The following is a 21,239-nucleotide window of genomic DNA, read 5'->3' as shown; positions in this document are numbered from 1 at the left end:
TGCACTTAGGTTTCGTTGATGACTTTCCTAAAGGCAGAGGAAAGCTCAGTGTTTGAGCAGGTCCTTGAGTCCTTTGTTGCTGACTGTGATTTAGGGCTGGAAAAAAAGCAGTTTGGCTAGGTGTGGTACACGTGGATGTTTGTAATCCCAACCCGCAAGTAAAGAGACAGGAGGACTTCTTAAGCTCTGAGCCATCCTGGTCAGCATAGTAAGTTACAGGTCAGTCAAGGCTATGTAACAGAACTAAAGAAAATGGAAACGGGGAAGGATAAAGGAAAGAAATGCCAGTTTGTCATCCCAGAGTCAGTCACACAGTAAACAGGCTGGCTCCAAAGAAGACTCATCTTCAATAGCTATTATTGAGGAAAAGGAGTACCTTGAGGGGATATGGCATCTTGGTTTTTGTGTGTTTTTACCAATAGCCCTACGTTCTACTGTTATTTATTGTAGTGATTTATTTTTACCTTTTTTGGGGTCACGGTCAGCCTTGTGTTTAAACATCTTCCCAAGCCTAACTCATTTGAATGACACTCATGATTTGTAGACAAAACAGCCTACTGTATTACTATAAATTCGATGTTCCCGTTTAAATAAAATATTTTATTGGTTAATTTAACCCTTATTCAAAGTAGCTTGATATTTTATGTTTTTATACTAAGTTAAATGATTGCTATTATGGTATGACAGTAGTGGTATCATTCCCATACTTTGGAAAATATCTGTATACTGTGGGAAGGAATGACAGAATTGAAAGGTTACTTTGAGGCTGGAGAGGTGGCTCAGTGATTAAGAACAACTGGCTGCTCTTCTAGAGGTCCTGAGTTCAATTCCCAGCAACCACATGGTGGCTCACAACCGTCTGTAATGAGATCTGGTGCCCTCTTCTGGCATAAAGTTGTACATGCAGATAGAGTGTCATACACATAAAATAAATGAATAAACCTTTTTTTTAAAAAAGGTAACTTCTGTGTTGATATCAAATAGACACATTTCTGTTCATCTACTTTAAAATGACTTTTTAAGCCATATATACTTCTAGGAACCTGACTTGGATGCTCTGGCTCGGCGGGCAGCAGAAAGAAAAAGAAAAGCTGAAATGAGGCATAAAGAAGCCCTTAAAGTGCAGAAAAGTCAAAAAGAAATGTTAATTAAACAGAGAACCAGGTAACATAATAACTTGACCATGTTTTCAGCTGACGGCAATGTGACTAAAAATAGAGGGCCTTTGGAGGCAGTGTAAGGACATACTAAGGAAGGAAGGTTGTGTGTCCATTGCATTCCGAACTGTGCTCACTAATGCAGTAAGGATGCTTTACCTAGCTGAGCGAACCTTCTGAGTTCAGTGGCAGTTGCTAAGTTTCTGAAGAAATGTATGGACAGTTCAGACTTAATATTAACCAAAAACTGTCTCTGATGGAAAAAGGAAGTAAAAAAAAAATCTATGTGGTTAAGAACATTAAAGAGATCTTGGGGCAGGACATGGTGGTGCACACCTTTGGTTCCAACACCTGGAAGGCAAAGGCAGGTAGATCTTTGTAAGTTCAAAGCCAGCCTGGTCTACATACCAAGTTTTAGGCCAGCCAGGGACAGAACAAAATACACAACAACACACACAAAACACAAGGTTGTAGACTGGAGAACTTCAGTTGTCAGTAGTTTTTGCATGTTGTTACTGGTCTGCAGTGGTCATTTTACACCATTTTTAGTTCTGCTCTTCCTATAAAGAACTCTAGACTAATGGTTCTCAACCTGTAGGTGGAGTCAAAGGGCCCTTTCACAAGTCACCTAACACCATCTGCAAATCAGATATTTATATTAAGATTCATAACCAGTAGCAAAACTTCAGTTATGAAGTATCAATGAATTAATTGTATGGTTGGGGGTCACACAATATGAGGAGTTGTATGAAGGGTTGAATCATTAGGAAGGTTGAGAACTACTGCTCTCTGTGATTATTCACTTGACCCTCCTGTCTTTAGATAAGCCTCTTGTAGTTGGTAAACTTGTTCTTACATGTTTGCTTGGTCAAACTGCAATTGAGTGTGCACTCAGCTACAAGATGAGTCTCTGGCTTTTACCTTTTTAACTCTGGGTAATGATATCAAGTAAATGCATTTCTGTTCCTCTTGGTGACAGCAGGTATTACCTAAGAGACTAATTGGCGGCATCTCTTATTTTTTAAGGCACATAAGAGCTCGAAAGGAAGCGTTGCTTGTGGAAAAAGAGAGATCAGCTAAAGTGGCCAGGCTGCCGCCTCCTGTCCCAGCCCCTTTTGAGGTGAATTGCCTAGAGCTTGGTTTAAACAAGTTTTAATTGTGTAATAATATAGGAGTATATATGGAATATTTTAAAATTTTTAAATACTGTTTTACCTACAAATACTTTAATGTATGGTTTTAAGAATTCTTTAAAAAAATAAAATACTGACATTTTTCTCAGTTTTACCTAATACCTACTATGTGTTGAGGTTTCTCCAGTGGGAATTTTGTGTTTGTGAAGCGTAGTGGTTTTGGTTTTTATAGTCCTACTAATCGTTCTGGTTTTTTATTTTTTTATAGCCTTTATTTGTCAAAAAAAAAAAGTTATTTAGTTGTCTTAGACAGCCCATATTCTGAATTTGGCCGCTCACAATCTAATAAAGAAGTAGAGCTCAGATACAGTTAAAACTTTGTTTACAATCATAAGGTCATGAGAAGGTTATTTATAGTAGTAGAGTGTGTACTTTGTGATTAGACTCAGTTTTGTTTATATGTTTATATGTTTAAAATAGTTGAATTTTATGAGTACTAGAATGGACATGCTGGCTCATACCTATATTCTCAGCACTTGTGAAGCTGAGGCAGGAGATGAGTAGTGAGCAAAACAGTAAGACTTTGTTTTGAAGGGAAAGGGAGGAAACAATCGATTCTCTTATTTATATTAGCATAGAAGCTTTAAAACTTAATACCTGTGTGAGTATGTCTATCCTGTGTGTGTGTATGTGTGTGTGTGTGTGTGTGTGTGTGTGAGAGAGAGAGAGAGAGAGAGAGAGAGAGAGAGAGAGAGATCGATCGATCAGCATGAGTGTCAGGCTCTGGGGTCTTCCCTTCTGATGTCTTCTCTGCTCTCACTGGGCCACCTGCCATGTAACAACACATGATCCAGTGGAGCCCAGGTGAAAGTATCCTATTTCGGCCACTCCCCCAGGACCATGCAAGATAGTAGAATGCAGGCACTCTTTTAACCTATGATGCCTTTTGAGAGTTTTTATTATATTCCAATATTCATAAGCCAAAATAACTTTAGCTTCTTGAAGTAAAATGCTTTTTCAGAGTGCAGGATGGGTAGAATTATCAATTCCAGAGCAGCAAATTTGTTGTTGCAGTTTTTTATTTGTTTATTTAGCAGTGAGGATGGATGTCTTTCATTTTTGTGAGCATCATTCTGAAGGTATTGAGTTTTATTTTTCTACACATAGCTATTGTCATTATTCTTTTTTCTTTCTGAAATTCATATCATTGAAGAGAAGGCTCTTCAAGCTGGCCCTGTATCCATGTTTCCCAAGTGCTGCTTGGTTCTCTAGCCCAGCAGATGACTGGTTCTCTGTGAACATACACAGCCCCACTTCCGGGTCTTCAGAGAGCCTTGCTTTGTTTGTGTGTTGTTGTCTGTAGCTATATAGCTATATAGCTCTTACAAACTAAGATCTGGGTGATTGTATTCTTGTTTGGTTAAAAAGGAATGTTTTGAGTAGGTTCTTTATTCAGACCTACTCAGGTGTTGGGAAAAGAACAGTGTCTTAGAATATGTTTTGAGCTGGTTGTGAGTTTGTGATACCAAAGGAAAGAATAGGACTTTGTTTAAAGGGCTGAGTTGTGGAGTGTTTGGGGATCCTGAAGGTAAGGTGTGCCCTTTAAGACATTCTGTCATATATATACAATACATCAGGGGCACTGTTTCTTCACACAGATAAAAATTCAAACAGGAGAAACCTGAGGAAAGAGATGTAAACTATTTAGGCTTTTCAAACTAAGAGTATCTTAGCAGGCATGGCAGCATTCTCCTGGAGGTGGAGGCAGGAAGATCAAGAGTTCAAGGTCATACCCTTTTGGAGAAGTAGATGGGAGCTTGGGAGGGAGAACTGTGGTTGGTATGTAAAATTAAAAAAAAATTTTTTTTAAAAATTCAAGGCCAGTCTTGCCTACATGGCAAGTTGGAAGCTACCTTACACTATGAGATGAGACCCACTCATGAAAAACCAAGCAAACAAATAAGAAACAAGAGTTTTATTTATTTAATCCAAGGGAAAAATATAATTTGGATATACTAAACTCTTACCCAGGAACTGTTCCTATGATGTAGTGAGTGGGCACTGTTGCATATCTGTGGTTTTAGGATGTCACATTTACTCACTGTGATAACCATGCAGAGTAAAAGTTATCCCTGCTTCACATGTGAGGAAAGGTGAAGATCAAGGGTTGACTAACCTGAGTAGAGAACCAGAGTTTCTATCAAGATCTGATTATACAATCATCATCTTTCTCCTGCGGCACTAGCTTCCCATGGATCCATTTCTTTAGACTTCACTGAGGTAAACTAGTCTGCCCTAAGGTCTGCAAATGCAAACAGCCATAGTATTGGAAACCTCAGAGCTGTGAGCACTGGACTATCTGAGGCAGTATAATGCACATTTAAAAGCATGTTCTTTCTTTTTTGCACTGCCTTTGGAGACAGTACTAGATACAGGAGAAATACAGGCTTTGTTTTTTTGTTTATTTTTGTTGGTGTTTTTTTGTTTGTTTGTTTGTTTTTTGGTCAGAGCTAAGGATCGAACCCAGGGCCTTGTGCTTGCTAGGCAAGCGCTCTACCACTGAGCTAAATCCCCAACCCTAAACAGGCTTGTTTTATGTGTAGTTATGAGACTTGTTGGATATACCCCCTTTGCTGGGTGAGCCATTGTGAGTACTGATGAGCTCTGCTTTTAGCCTATACCCTGGTAGTTTAAGTACAGGGGTAGCTTACAGCAGAGCTGATCTCAGGCTGGAAGCTAAATATTGTCTGAGCAATTTAAAATCATTTGCAAGTCATCCTAACGGTGCTGACAGTCCATGGACTTATTTAATGAAACTCTAAAGTCTAGCTCACTGGAAATTGTGTTTTAACTAAGGATTGGTGGCAATTAAAATCTGAGCAGGGAGTCCTGATTTCAGTCTGTATGTGGGAGTACTGGTTCTTAGAAGTTGCTTGTAAATTGAATCATGTTTTATATCCAGTTTTTAATATCCTTGTGAAGAAGTAAGTTTTGTTTGCCTGGGTTTTTTGTTGTTGTTGTTGTTGTTTTCGGGACAGGGTTTCTCTATGTAGCTCTGGCTATCCTTGAACTCTATAGATCAAGCTGGACTTGAACTCAGAGATCCATCTGCCTCTGCCTGATGTTTTTTTGTTTATAATTTCTTTTCTTTTTTTTTCTTTTTTTGCCTCAATTATAAGACTTTGAATGGGATCGCCCTGTTCTCACCCTGTCTTCCCTGTGTTTCCAGGTTCCCCTCTACACCTTCTGACTTGTTCTCAATTTCAACTGAACATTTGCCACCTGGGAGCTTAAAAAATCACTACTGCTAGACATTATCACCAAAGTTCTGATCATATAGTGGTTTGGTGGAGAGCCAAGATGTCTAGTTTTCAGAAGCTGTTTAGGTAGTTCTCCTAGTTAGCCCATGCATGGCGTTTGGTCTTCCTTGATCCTGTCTTCCTCTTTTTCTATTTATTTGAGTGCTGTTTGTTTTTTCCCACTCATTTATGTTAAAGCTGTGTCTGATCACTTCTTAGTCATACTTCTCCCTGTTAATAATATTCTGATCCTGCCCTTTGGTGCCGCCCTATGCCCTGCCGTAAAAGCCTGTTCTTAAGGGAAAACTCTGCCCATTTCCCTCTCCTCCTCTTCCGCTTTTCTCTGCACCTCTCGAACCCTTCATCACCTGCCAGCCTACTTCTAGGTCCCACTACATACAATTCCTAACACTCCCTCTGAACTTGTCAGTGTTACCTCTTTGTGGCTTAATAGGTGCTTTCTCATATACATTGTGAGTCCCACACTAATTGTCACCATAACCATGTGACATAGAGATAACTGTGTGCCTTCTTTTTATATCAGAGCTGAGGGACAGTGCTGGAATCAGGTACAGAAGAGACTCAAGAAAATTGGACTGTTACTTTATTTTCTGTACAGTACCTAGCTTGGATAGAGTGGACACACAGAAATCCCTTGTTTGTATAATATAAATGGACATGATAAATTGTAATGGGCTAAATCTACTTTTATGCCAAAGTATCGGAAGCAGGGAACTACTTATTTCCTCTCTTGAGACTTGTGCAGTTAGTATGCTTAAATATTAGCTAGTATTTCTAGACCAGAACTAAATATGTGATTAAACATTGGTAGGTGAGACTAATGTGAATTCTAGTGGAAATTTTGTGATTAGTTGTGCTTCTAACTTGATTGGGTGTGTCTCATAATCATGTTTTTAGTCAGGAGATTTGAACGTGCTCTGGAGATGGAGCTCAGTGGAAGATCGCACCTTCATGCTATAGGGTACAGTCCTCAGTACAGGGCAGAGTGTAGGAGATACTATTACAAAAACAAATTGCTGTGGATATCGCTCTGTATAAATAAATGCTGTTTGGCCAGTGGCCAGGCAGGAAGTATAGGCGGGACAAGAGAGAAGAGAATTCTGGGAAGTGGAAGGCTGGGGCAGGGGAGACACTGCCAGCCACTGCCAGAACAAGAAAGAGATAAGGTACTGGTAAGCCACGAGCCATGTGGCAAAGTATAGATTAATAGAAATGGGCTAAATATAAGAGTAAGAGCTAGACAATGGTAGGCCTGAGTTAATGGTAAGCAGTTTAAATAATATAAATGTCTGTGTGTTTATTTTACAAATGGGTTGTTGAACTAACAGGGCTTTGATGGCACCTGGAGAGAAGCTCTCCAACTACAATAAATGTCTCTTTAAATAACTTAGAAGTTAGAGTGAACTTCTGAACTGAAATAAAACAATTGGCTATATATAATATACACATCTAGAAGGTCTTTGAAATATTATAATATCTAGTACTTTTATTAAAACTTGAAGTAATTTAACTCTGGATGAAAAGAGTTATTTCATTATTAAACAGATTTTAACATTGATCTGGTTTTAGTGCATTTTCTGTTTCTAATCATACAGTGCAGTAGGCGAGGTAATTCATAGAGAAGACTGGCTCATGGTCCAACACTGATGGACTGCATCTGGCAGTAGTCTTCTTACTGGCAGTCACGAGTTGATGGAAAGCATCAAAGCCACAAATAAGGAGATCTAGGCAAATTGGCGTTTGTAGCAGACTCACCTTAGAAACAGCCTTGGAATTCATTAATCACTTGAAAGGATTAATCTGTCCATTAGAAGAGCTTCCCTAATAACCCAAGAAATTTCTCCTCTGTTCCCTCCTAACATCTCCTAGTGGGGATTCAATTTGAACAAATTTTAGAACAAACATGGCATGACTTAGTAAACTGTTTTGTGCATACCTATAATCCCAGCACTCAGGAGGTTGAGGCAGGAGGACTGCCATAAGTTCCATGCGAACCAGGCTACATGGCAAAATACTGTTTCAAAAATAAAAACAATTTTACTTTTTGCATTGGATCTAGACTTACTGAAAATGTGTGCTTTTAACCTAGACTCTTATTTTATGTTCTATTTTTCAGAACATTGAAATAAACAGAATTCCTTCATTGAAGACCAATAGTTCCACCTACCATCACATTTCCACTTTTGTGAGTAGACAGATGGGCACAAAGCAGGTGATTGACTTACTGTTTGTTCATATTCTTTCTGTGTTCTTGAGTTTTATCTTGAGTCTGTGTCTGGTGTGGCCAGTTCTCAAAATTTAAACAATCCTACTTACTATTCTAGGGTAAAAGAAAACAAAAAGCCTTGTAAATGTGTTTTGAATTTTCATGTCAGATATATGGTTATCCCGTATGAATGGAAGAAGTATATGACTATTTGTGACTGTCTTTTAAAATGGTAAATATATTTTTATCATGCATTGTACAAAATAGGTTTTATTATAACATAAATTAGGTTTTAAAACTTTTGATCATAAAATAATAGATTCTTTGCAGAAACGGGACTTTGTACAGAAGGTAAACTAGGAGCATCAATGACCCTTCACCAGAAGACAAAATAGTTAATATCATATGAGTTAGAGTCTGTCTTTATGTATAAACATGCATACCAAGGGTTAGAAACAGGATTTTTTTTTTTTAATGTTTATGGGTATTTTGCCTTGTATATGTGTCTGTGTACCATATCACATGCCTGATACCTGCAGAAGCCATAAGAGGGGTCTCCCTGATACCCCTAGGACTGGAATTAAAGAGCATTGTGAGCTGCCATATGGGTATTGGGAGTTGAGCCTGGGTCCTCCAGAAGCATAGCCACTGCTCTTAACTGGTGAGCCTTCTCTCCAGCCTAGAAAAAGGATTTTTAACAGCCCCTCATAATTCATGCTTCACTACATAATAGAAACATAATAATCTTATACATTTATATCTATACCTGTTTATATATTAAGAATATATTTCTAGAGGAAAGATTCCTGCTTCCAGACTGCACAATATATGATAAAATTCATTGAACTGCCTTTTAAAAAGTACCAATAATATCAGAATGGCTGTCTTCCCATTCCTTTATCTTCATAGATATTATGACTTGTGGGAGCCCACAAAAGCTTCCTAGTGAGATCTGAGCTTGCTTTACACAGCAAGGCCGTGTTAGAGGATGGCTTGACCATGTGCATGGTCACCAGGTGTCTGGGGTGGTCTGTACTTGGCTGTGCTGGGGAGAGGTCTTTTGCTCCACCCCTTGGCATTCCTTTAAAAGCCCTTTAGTAGAGACAGAAGGAGCTCCTGAGCTATCCTGTGTTTCTAACTGTCTCTATATTTATTTATTTCTATCTATGTTTCTCACTTCTCCCTCCTCAAGAGTACCCTGGGGGAAAAAGTGGGAGTTGGTCTCCATCAATGACTTAGAAGTCCCTGCCAGTGTTAAGAGAGAATGACTGATATTTCCTTATTATAATTGCTATTAATCTGTAACAGTCATTTTTCCTGTTTTTTGTCTTGTTTGTTTTTTAAACAAAGTTTCACCATATAGTCCTGGCTGACCTGGAACTCAGAGATCTACTTGCCTCTGCCTCAGCCTCTGCCTTTGTGCTGGAATTAAAGCATGTACTAATACTCCTAGTGTAACTGTAGTTTTAATACTTTTTCATAGTGTATATATTTGGCTACTAGGGAAATAAGTTATCAATACAGCATTAATGTGGAGTTTTAAATACAACAAAATTTTGGTTGGCTGCTTAATATGAGTGCTGAAGTCAACATATAGCTATTATATAAGATGAATGTTATATAATGAGCCTGTAGGTTTGAAAACTAAATTTGTTTAAAATTATAGGGTTTGGGGAGATGGCTCATTTCCTAAGTGCCTGCCATGTTGTAAGCAGGAAGACATAGGTTTGGTTCTCCAGCACCCACATTAAAACTAGGAATGGCATCACACATCTGTAAACATAGCACTGTTGAGGCAAAGCAAGCAGACCCCTGGCATCTCTGGCTGGCTGACCAGCATAGCTGAGTCCATGAGCTTCCTGCTTTCTGAGAGCCTGTTTGAAAAAATAAGGTAGAGATTGATAGAAGATACCCGGTCCAACTCTGGCCTCAGTGTGTACACATATGTCTGCCCCTAGCTTATATTTAGTTACTCTGGAATTTGTGAAATATTAAATATTTGTTGCTCTAAAATACAGTTTTCAGTTGGGCACCTTTAATCCCAGGACTCAGGAGGCAGAGGCAGGCGAATCTTTGTGAGTTCAAGGCCAGCCTGGTCTACAGAGAGAGATCCAGGAAAGGCGCAAAGCTACACAGAGAAACCCTGTCTCCAAAAACAAAAACAAAAACAAACAAAAAAAGCCAAAAATAAATTAACTAATTAACTAAAGTTGTCCAGTCATCCCCAACCCCTCCACCCACTACCCACCCACCCCTCCCCACTCCCGTGTGTGTGTGTGTGTGTGTGTGTGTGTGTGTGTGTGTGTGTGTGTGTGTGTTGTATATTGGATACAGGAGACTATATGTGCTAGGCTGAGCTACATCCTACACCCCCAACCCTCTTTATTCATGTTGCATACTCCATTATCCCTGGATTAGACATAATTATTATTCATGTTGTGTATTGTTTTAAAGTTTTTCATCTCATGATTTTTTCAAAATTGACATTCTGCTTTAAATTCATCCTCAAGAGAGGGGGAGAATTCCATAGCAATTTTTTTTCATTAAAACTTTATGGTCTGAACGGGTGAAGTATTGTTTAATGTTCTGTGCTCATTACAATTTTTATTTTGTTCTGCCTGGCATTATTTAGATTTGCATACATTTTTTTGTTTTTTGAGTTTTTGCTTTTAAAAAAAAGGTAATTTTGGAGGGGAGTGGGATGTTTCAAGGCAGGGTTTCTCTGTGTAGTCCTGGCCATCCCGAACTCTCTCTGTAGACCAGGCTGGCCTTGAACTCAGAGATCTGCCTGCCTCTGTTTTCCAAGTGCTTGGGATTAAAGGCGTGTGCCACAGCTGAGAGCTAACTTTTTTCCTGAGACAGCGCTTCCTCTGTGTGGTAGGCCGCCAGCCGTCAAGCTAACTACTTTTAATAGGTTCATTTGGCAGTGCAGTCCTCCTTACTGCCATCTTCTTTCCATCTTTCTTTGAGACAGTGCTTTACTTGAACCTGTTTGGCCTTGAACTCAAACCGAGTTTGCAAGAGTGAGCCACCATACCCACTCTAGGAGCATTTAATCTTGCATGTAAAGTTAATAACTTGTTTTCATCATTATTGTTTCAATTTATTGATAGAATTTGATCATATGAAAAACAAAGTTGCCGGGCGGTGGTGGCGCATGCCTGTAATCCCAGCACTCAGGAGGCAGAGGCAGGTGGATCTCTGTGAGTTCGAGGCCAGCCTGGTCTACAGAGCTAGTCCAGGACAGGCTCCAAAGCTACAGAAAAACCCTGTCTCGAAAAACCAAAAAAAAAAAAAGTTTTTCTCTCCTGATTACATTCAAAATGCTGCCTATTTGGCTAAAGACATGGCTTAGTAGTTAAGTGTTTACTATGCTTGTAGAGGACTTCTCATAACCAGCTTTAACTCCAGCTCCAGAAAAATCAGATGCCCTCTTCTGGACTCCCAGGGCACCTGCATTCATGGATGCACATATACATAATTAAAATAAGATAAGTGTTAAATAAAATGGTGTGTATATTTGAAAGTAGATATTCAAATAATAAAGAGTAACAAGGGGTAAAACTGGCATAGTCACTGTTTCTGCATGAGTTCTAGGAAGCCAAGATTATATTTAAATCATTATTCTGGCTTTCTTAGCTGAATCAGCATTGCCATTTAGAGGAATTTCTTTCTGTCTTCTTTTTTTTTAAGATTTATATATTTATGTACTTTATGTAGATGGGTGTTTTGTCTGCATGTACATTTGCGTACCAGAAGAGGGCATCAGATCCTATGGGACTACAGTTATAAATGGTTTGAGACTGAGCCACTGAGCCATCCCTCCAGCCCTAGAGGAATTTCTTAAAAGTCATGGAGTACTATCTTTGAATGCACAAAGCCTGATGTGTTTTAAAATGTATTTACAAGACTCTATACTAATAATTTGGTCATTTTATAGCTAAATGTTATAGTTGCAAATATTAAAAACTTTTTTACTATTGAATTTTATGTAAGTAGGAAAAATTCCATTAGTGACATTGCTTTTTAAAGCTATTTCTTTGTTTCACATTTTTTAAAAAAAAATCTCAAATTGTGTTGATTGACTGCTAGCCAGATGCTCATTTGGCTGCTGAAGAAGAAGCTAGGCGGTTGGAAGGACTACGAAGACAGGCCGCACAGGAGAGATGGGAGCAGTTTGAAAGGGCTCATGTGCGGGGATCCCAAGCCATGAAGAAGATCCACTTGGCCCAAGTAAGACCTGACATCTCCTTGTGATCTGTGACTGCTGCTGGTGGGCTGTTTGGTGGCATTGTAGAACTTCTCAGTGAGGGAGTTCTGTCCTAGAGTGTGAATACAGTGTTTCTTACTGTCTTTTTCTGTTGTTGTGATCAAATACCCTGAGAAAAGCAACTTGAGGAAGGACAAGTTGACTTTACCTCACGGTTCAAGGTAAAGTCCATCATGGAGGGCAAGTCAGGGAAGCAGGAGCTTGAAGTAACTGGTCACATCACACCACAGTCAGGAACAGCTTGAATGCCTGCAACTACTCAGCTTCCTTTCTCATGCAGTCTAGTACCCAACTAGGGAAAATGCCATCCACACTATGCAGGTCTCCACCTCAATTAATACAATAAAGATCATTCCCCATAAGCATGCCCAAAGACCCATCTTCAGCTGATTCTAGATTTTGTCATGTTGACAACATTAACCATCACAGAAAGTCTCTGATTTTTGCAATTATATTAAATTTTTCCAAAAATCCTTTTCCTTTTTTTTAAAAACTTGGATTAAAGATAGGCTCTTGTCCTTGCTTATTCTTGAAATAGCATAAAAGTGATTCACCTTCTGAGATTGACTACATTTGTGTATTTTAAATACCCATTACCTTAAGAGAGGGTTTTTAAGTGCCTCAGTGGACTTATCCTAAGGAAGTTTACTTGGATAGTAGGGGTTAGATTTTAACCTCCTGCCTCAATTTTTAGTTTTCATAAATTGGAAGTGAATTGTGATTTAGTTAACTGTCTGAATTATTAATCATCCCTATCTAAGAAATAAACCTCTAAGAAGTAACAACAGAAACTGTGAGAAACAGTTCTAAGTTGAACACATCCTTCCAGAAGAGCAGCAGTGTTGAGTGGCCACAGAAGTGAACTTTTACAGTTTGCCTGGACTCAGCTCTGTAGTATTTGGCCATCTTAGCTTGCCTTCATCGTCTGTTTTCTGAGGACTGTGTGAAGCTCATAGGTTTTTTTTTTTGCATGGAATTTAAAAACAGGAAAAATACTAATGGAGTGACATACCGTGCTTTTAGTGAGCCAGAGTAATGCATTTACTGAAGTAGCAAGTAACACATATGCTAGCATCAAAAAAAAAAAACAACAACAACAGCTGTTTGGGCCGTTCCTCTTTATTCTAGACTAGTATTTCTCCTAGGGAAAATCATCCCAAACCATGGCATCTTAGCATTAATAGATTCCATTGCCCTGTCTGAACCTTTGGCCTAAGACCTTTTGGTCTAGGAATGGATTTATTGCCGGCTCTGTTGTAATTGGCACTTGGCTCCTGTCCCCTCCGGTTTTATATTTTGTGTCTGTAATCCCTTTGCCCTCTGTGCCTTAGTCATACAGATGCTCTGCTTTTTTCTGTTGCCTTTAGCTGTTCCTCTGTGCTGCACCTATCTTTTCTTCTACTGCTTCATCCTCTGCTGTGTGACTAAATGCTTACCCAGCAACTGAGGAGGTTTCTCTGATCCCCTTTCTTTGTCTTTTACCATCAGAATTCAATTAGATAGCTTCATTAAGACATTCGGATTAAATTTGATGTTAATAGTACTCTACACAGAGAGAGATGAACACATCCCCTCTAATCATGGGAATCAGAGTTTGGAGTGATGGGAAGTATCATCAGTTAAGTCTCAGTCACAAGGACTTGAGAAGTACAGAGAGAGCTGAACTACAGCACCTTGCAGGAGCCCTGGCAGTTAAACAGAAAGTGTTGAAATGGCTTTCCTCGGCCAGGAGAACGGTAGTGGCAGACACTTTTCAGACGTTATAGTCGAGGCAATATCACCTCTCACTGCTCCCTGCTTTGTCCCATTACGAGTCTAGGGTTGTTGACATTTCCCCTGATGTTCTCAGTATGTTATCCAGCAGAAACTTGTTGACTAGAGAGATTAGGGTAGTATGTTTTATGTCAGAGCAAATGGAAGAGGAGGGGGAGTTTTAGGCCTTATTCTTTATACACCCCCCCCCACCCCCACCCCCACCCCCCCCCCCACCCCCCGCTGCCGCCGCCGCCAGTTAATGTGACTATCTGAAGTTTGACTCGGCTGTCATTAATCTGTTTATTCTTGAAGAACCAAGAGAGACTCATGGAGGAACTCAAACAGCTGCAGAAAGAGGACCTGGCACGTAGGAGGCAGACAGTGGCGCAGATGCCACCACAACTAGTTGAAGCGCCCTACCGACGCAGTGAGGTGAAGGAGCACTGGCAGCGAGAGCTGGAGTTCGCCTTTGAGGACATGTACAGCGCGGACAGGAGTAAGGGCTCGCCGCCGTGCTTTTCAGTGTCCGGGGTTATTTGTGGTAATGAGCAGTGTTGATTTTGTGATGGGCGACTGTGTGAAAAGGGCCTTAAGATTTTCATAGTTGAGTTCCTTTTTTCCCTAACTATTTTCAGTCATATTAGAAGGAAAACATGTCTCTGTGTTTCTTTATTCAGAGGTGAAAGGAAACCTGATTTTGCATCTTAAGCCAGAGCCTTTGCCTGCCATGTCCAATCAGCTCCAGGATGAAGAACTGGACCTTTTAATGGAGCGAGAAAACCGAGGTAAAGATGAGAACCCTCACATGCAGAAACAACTGTCCTAATGTGTTCTAGTGGACAGGTGGTAAAAGCCTGTAAGCTGAGTGTTACAGCTCACAGGAAATAACTGGAATCATCAGCTAAGAATTAGGAAAATGTGTTCAATTTAAGCACCGATAATGACTCCTGGAAGCAGTAGCAGGAAGTGGCTGCATGTTTCTGCCATTAGAGATCAGTTCCATACTTGTTGGAGGGAGCCATTCACCTGTGCTGACATCTGGAGAGCTGCAGGTTGTGTGAGCTAGATGCTTCGTTCTAGATTCGTATGAAGGCTCAGCAATTTTTAGACTTGACCAGATAATTAGGAATCCTATTACTGCTGGGTACTTCATGTATCATGATAAGCTGTACAGACTTTGATCTCCTACCACCCCGGCTTCAGCGGTGAACTCTCTCACTGGTTGTCCCACAGGTACTTAACACTCATACCCAGCACTTAGTGATCTCTTGCTTACTGAAAACTTCGCTTCCTATCTCAAGTGAACGATGGGGCCAGCACGATGTCTCAGCAGGCAAAGGCACTTGCCTCCAAGCTTGATAACCTCAATTTGATTCCTGGGGTCTTCATGGTGGAAGGAGGGAACCGACTCCAGCAAGTTGTCCTCTGACCTCCACATTCCCTTCCCCAGTAAATAAATAAATGTAATTAAGTGAATGATGGTATCATGGTTGCTTGAGGCAGATCAAACAATTTTCTCTTTTACTTCTGTGTCTCCTTAACAACCATCTCCACACCATTGAACTGACCTCATTTGTCCTCTTTATTTCTACCTATGTTGCCTTTATGTCATGCCGCTCGGGTTTTTTATCTCATCATCTGCCCCTACACTTCTACACTGTGGAAATGGCTCTATGGCTCTGACTTGATGGTGGGGGCTCAAGGTCTTCTCCCTGTCTTTTCTACAAACCCCAAGTCTCACAAGTTTGGTTCTGCTATGGCTGAGCAGACAGCAGGGTTGGTGCTTACCCATCCTGCTTTTCAGGATTTCCCCAGAAACGATTTCTTCTGAACAATCTTATTTTCTTGCTAGGTTAATAGTGTCTTTAAGAAGACTTTTTTTCTTTTTTTTTTTTTTTAACCATTTCATCCAGGTTTTAGTTGTTTTAATGGGGCTTTTTATTCATATTTCTAGTTAGCCAGAATTGAAGCCTATCATTATCTAAAGAAACGCTATTTCCTGCCAATTCCAGTTACGATCTGGCGTAATGTTGCTCAGTCTTCCAGCTTTTCATAAATAGCTAGGAAGCTGGGTGTTGTGGCACAGCCTGTAGTTTCAGCTCTTCAGGGGGCTGAGCCAAGGACAACCAGGTGTTTGGGGCTGGTCTGAGCAAAATAGCAATACTTTGTCTCTTGAAAACAACAGTAACAACGGGTGAGGAATTCCCATTACCCTCCTTTAAAACTAAGTCCTCTTTGATAAATAATTACAAATAAAAGTTGGCGATGTAGCTCAGTAGTAGAGTGTTTCCCTAGCATGTGTATAAGGCCCTAGGTTCCATCCGTAGTGTGTACACACACAAAATATGGATGGATGGATGGATGGATGGATGGATGGATGGATGGATGGATGGCGAGAATTAATCTGCCTTAAAAATGGGTAGGTCACAGACTAATGGTTAACTGAGAAGCAGCCAGAAAGTATTACCTCGATACCTGGCTCTGTGTTTATGTAGAACTAAGGAACAGAATAAACTAGTGTGTGGTTGTGAGGTAAGTGCAATTAAGTCATTTTTTGTATGTATTGACTGGAAGGACAAAGAGCCTTGTCAGGGCTGGAGATGATGCACAATGGCCTGGATAATGTTGATAGACACTTATGTGAAATTTGTTACACTGAACATGCAACTTTTGTATGCTGAACTGTTTATTACATTTCTATTAGAACTTTTCTTTAAATATGTATTAAAACATACTACTTTGCCAGTTTTCAACCACTTTGGTATTTTTAATTTTTTTCTTTGATTAAGCTGCAGCACAGTTTGGTTCCCATAGAGAATTTTTAGTTCTGTTCTTAGTTAGCTTATGCTGTCTCTGTGGAACGATGCTTGAAGAAATACCTTCAAGCATCGTTTTTGATAAGTGAAAGGATTTGCTTACAACCACAGAAAAATTTGCCTCAGATATTAGCAAGAATGATTTGAAAGCAGGTGCTTTACTTCAAGGCTGTAAGATTTTCTTTCTCTGTAGCCTGCTAAGTACTGTTTGGACCATTCCCTAACACAGAGCATGAAACCTTACAGTGCATGACTCAAATTTAACCCTAGTCACCAGCTGATTAGCAAAGTGAATGTCCTCTTGAGAGTTAAGCTTGAAATTAGTATATATGTATTATGTTGTTGGAAAATGGTCTAAATTTGAATTTAAGTGTATTTGTTGAATACACTAACCTTTAAATATTGAAAACAAAGTTGTGCCATTGCTTTAAGTAATTATAGCAATGACTGAGTAAAAAGGTAAAATAATTTGCTTCAATATAATGATTTGTTTTCTTTTTTTTTTTTTTAAAGTACCCTTTGCAGTGAAGACCCAACAGATCCCCTCAAGAATTCTGTTTAAAAGATTGTTAAATAAGATTCGAAGCCAGAAGTCTCTGTGGACAATTAAATCCGCGTCTGAGGATGAAAGTGAAGTGACTGGCAGTGTCAGCGAGACTGGGAGTAAAGCACCAACCATGGAGTCGGGAGCTGTGACCCTCGAAGAGGGAACGCTGTCCTCTGAGCAGGAGCAAGGTGCTCTCTCCCGTAGTCCATCTGCTGGCACACAAACCCTCTTCAGATGTTGAAAACAATGCTCAGACTGAGTTTGGGGTCTAGCACCACAGTAGAGATTCAGGGCCCTGGTTTCAGCCTGTGTTACTGGAAGGATGGCGTGGGGGTGCATGGTGGTTGTCTCATGCATGGGAAAACAAAGAATAGTGAGCAAATCATATATATATATAATTCAAGAGTTCTTATTAGTATGATCCTAGTAACTTCTGGAAATATGTTTAAGACCCATTCCCCCATTCTTTAAAGTTAACAAATAAGGAAAGGATCTCTGGTGGGAATGTAAAGAGATATAACACACTCAACAAACACTAACTAAAGATGTGGGGAGGCTGGACAGAGTTAGCTGTTTAAGAGTGCTGGGTTTGGTTCCCAACACTGGAGAGATGGCTCAGAGGTTAAGAGCACTGGCTGCTCTTCCAGAGGTCCTAGGTTTGATTCCCAGCACCTGCATGGCAGCTCACAACTGTCTATAACTCCAGTTCTAGGGGATCCAGCATCCTTATACAGACATACATGTAGGCAAAACACCAATGCACATAAAATAAAAATGAGCAAATCACTAAAAATAAAGAAAAAGAAATGGGTTGGAAGGAGGCTCAGTATTTAAGAGCACTTCCTGGTATTTCAGAGGCTTAGGTTCAATTTCCATCACCCTCATGGTGGCTCATAGTCTTCTGTAACTGCAGTCCTAGAGGGGCAGACCCTCTCTTCTGGCCTCGGAGGGAGGGTATGAGGCAGGCAAATGATACACAGGCATACAGCCAGCAAAACATTCATATACATACAATTAAAAACTTTAAAGTTAAGAAACAATCCTGCTACTTAAAGGCCACAGAAGAATGCTGCACACCCTAGTGATTCTCCTGAACTACTGCTGTTGTTCATTGTATAAACTTCTGGAAGTCATTGAACACATTAGTTAGTTACTTGTAATGTTTAGGCAATTGCTTTCTTATTTTTTTTGTATTATTACTGAAGTCTGTGCCCACATCTTTGTTTTCTATGCACTTGGATGTGTGTGTGTGTGTGTGTGTGTGTGTGTGTGTGTGTGTGTGTGTGTGTTTTATGTGTATGGTATGTCATATGCCTGGTGATTCACTCACGTGGAAGTAAGTCAGAAGACATCAGAAGATCCTCTGAAACTGGAATTACAGTTGGTTGTGAGCAAACATATGGGTGTTGGGAACCAAACCCAGCACTCTTAAACAGCTAACTCTGTCCAGCCTTCCCACATCTTTAGTTAGTGTTTGTTGAGTGTGTTATATCTCTTTACATTCCCACCAGAGATCCTTTCCTTATTTGTTAACTGTAAAGAATGGGGGAATGGGTCTTAAACATATTTCCAGAAGTTACTAGGATCATACTAATAAGATCTTGCTCTGATTTCAGTTGTATTTCTTAGAGATTTATCTTTTGGATATATATATATATATATATTAGGTGTGTGTGTTTGTGTGTGGAGGTGTTTTGCTACCAGACTGTTAAAAGATAGTTGGATTTTATGGGTACACAAGAAGCCTTAGCCTGCATCCTTCACTAGGCCTCCTAACACTTCTCTCATTTTTCTCCTTTGTGTTTTCTTTTGCTGCACCCATTTGTCATCGCCCCCAGAGCCCGTTCCTCAGCTCTGTTTTCCTTCATTCAGAACTCCCTATTCACCTCTGACTCACACTGTACAATATTTTGTATTTACTGATGTCATCAAAAGTGTGTATCCCAAGTTGGCCTCCTTAGATTCAACTCAATATTTGATACTTTCACTTTCAGATCGATTACCACCTTAAATTTGACCCAAATTGAATTCTAGGTAACTCCCAACCTATCCAGCTGCTTTTTGTACCCCCAACTCCCTACAAGTTCATTACCTGGTAATATGTTAATTCATTTGCTGGAGCAAAAAAGCTTATATCATTCTTGTTCTCTTGTTTCATTACCTACAATCCAAACCATCAGCAATTTCACACCTGACTCAATAATCTAATATCTTTATAATATAGCCTGTTTTCTTTACATAGTACCTGATTTAATTCTCCAAATTTTTATGAGGTGATTCTATGGTGTTTCTGTCCCTCTTTCAACCTTCAAGCCTCCTTGAGGCCTCTTGCCATTCAGCACAGTGTCCCTTGTCATCCTCCATGCCATTGTAGATGGCTGAATGAGTGCTCTGTGCAGAAAAACTGGCTCCCTATTATGGGGGAATTTGTGTCATAAAATCCCTAGTGTCTAGTTAGCCCAGGAAAGGCACATTGACCTTCCTTTAGCAGCTCTTTAGTCTTTGATTTTTCTTGTAATATTTGGCTTAGGTTGGCTGGTTAATTTATGTAGCTACCAAAAAGATGACTGAGCCTTCATTGAGGGTCTACTTGCTGTGGACCAAGAGAGAATGGTTGATCTGATCTAAATAATGCAGGTTATTTTGCTCTCCTTAAGCTTGATATTATCAAACTAACAATGGTATTTGTTACAGTCATGGACTCTGATAGGCTGACAATTGACTCTGGACCACTGAGTAGTGAAGATAAGCCATTTTTCTGCCAAGCAGGTGCTGGAAAGGAACAAGGTATTTCTGTCACATCCTCAAATTAAACCTTCTTGGTCCTCACATCTTTTCCTTAGTAGAGAAGGGTGCCACAGTGGGCGTCTTGCTGAATCATTAGCGCTAATTTCTGTTTGGTGATTTTTGCAGCAGTTGCTGTATTTCCACCTGTCACACCTGTGCCTCCGAGTTCAATACTCCTTCATCCTCAGGAAGATGCAGTCAGAATTCGAATGTCAGCAAGACACAAACAGGTAAGCAGGCCCTGGAGGGGGGGCTACAGTTTTGTCTGACTTATTCAGTTCTTCTTAATCTCGGATTGGTACCATGTTTTTAATCTTACATAACATTTGGCTGACAGTGTGCATTCGGTCTCGTTACACTCATTTGCCCCTTGGGTGTCTGCTGTGTGCTTCTTCCCCTTTCTCTTAGTTCTCCTATAATCCCCTTGGCAACACCAGCGGTAGATTTAAGACTACTTACTGCGTGGATGAGAGGTCCTTTTGGTGATGACATGTATTTCTTCCTCATGCAACACATGTGAACTTTTCCCTTGAGAGTCTGCTGTTGTCAGAACAATAGTGCTCTTATTATCTAGATAATGGAGATAGAAGAGCAGAAGCAGAAGCAGTTGGAATTACTTGAACAAATTGAGCAACAGAAGTTAAGGTTAGAAACTGATTGTTTCCGGGCTCAACTGGAAGAAGAAGAAAAAAGGAAGACTCAGCAGCCTGAGGTAGGAAGCCATTGGGAAGCCAAAAGATAGTAGTCATGGTGTTTAAGTTCCACCCACCTGACAGATTTCCTCATCAGTGTGTGTGCTGTGCCGGTGTAGATGCAACCAGGTTTGCTAGTGAGCTGTGTACTGAGCTTTTTGGACTTACCTGTCAATGTAGAAAACAGTAAATTACTTCATTTCTTCATTTTTAGGTTTGTCCTCCTCCAATGTCACATGCTACAATTTCTGATGAAGACTGTCACAGACAGATGATTCGTAACTATCAGCATCAGCTTTTACAACAAAACAGGTATGAACTGGGGTATAATTTCTATAAGACAGTGTGCTACATCTTTGGGATTTATTATTTGTTTTATATAAGGATCTAATTGGAATTACCTTAGGAATTGCCATGATGTTATCATCAAGGGCAGTGGTGGGAATGTCCTTTTCTGTGGTAAATATGGCCAACTTTAGATTGTTACTTACAGGGTTTAATGTATAAATATTCAAGAATTTGATGTTTTTTTAATTAGTAATTAAATTAGTAATAT

At 39.8% G+C, this 21,239-nt stretch overlaps 1 protein-coding gene across 7 annotated transcripts in view; it reads left to right on the top strand.

Moving 5' to 3' along the window:
* The window catches only part of Cep295 (centrosomal protein 295), a 44,661-nt gene that overhangs the window by 5,262 nt on the left and 18,160 nt on the right, over positions 1-21,239 (top strand). For 6 of the 7 annotated variants that reach the window (XM_036193974.1, XM_036193973.1, XM_036193975.1 and 3 more), the window contains exons 4-14: positions 1,040-1,164; positions 2,184-2,277; positions 7,727-7,822; positions 11,909-12,049; positions 14,154-14,337; positions 14,519-14,626; positions 17,171-17,392; positions 19,899-19,991; positions 20,118-20,221; positions 20,566-20,703; positions 20,898-20,995. In XM_036193974.1, the coding sequence (XP_036049867.1) occupies positions 1,040-1,164; positions 2,184-2,277; positions 7,727-7,822; positions 11,909-12,049; positions 14,154-14,337; positions 14,519-14,626; positions 17,171-17,392; positions 19,899-19,991; positions 20,118-20,221; positions 20,566-20,703; positions 20,898-20,995 (1,403 nt within the window). The remainder of the gene's footprint in view (positions 1-1,039; positions 1,165-2,183; positions 2,278-7,726; positions 7,823-11,908; positions 12,050-14,153; positions 14,338-14,518; positions 14,627-17,170; positions 17,393-19,898; positions 19,992-20,117; positions 20,222-20,565; positions 20,704-20,897; positions 20,996-21,239) is intronic. The other variant, XM_036193976.1, reaches the window with a different exon arrangement.

The sequence above is a fragment of the Onychomys torridus genome, chromosome 7 (assembly GCF_903995425.1).
Source record: "Onychomys torridus chromosome 7, mOncTor1.1, whole genome shotgun sequence".
Taxonomy (NCBI): domain Eukaryota; kingdom Metazoa; phylum Chordata; class Mammalia; order Rodentia; family Cricetidae; genus Onychomys; species Onychomys torridus.
Note: the sequence above shows the minus strand (reverse complement) of the source record. Positions and strands in the feature narration are given on the sequence as shown.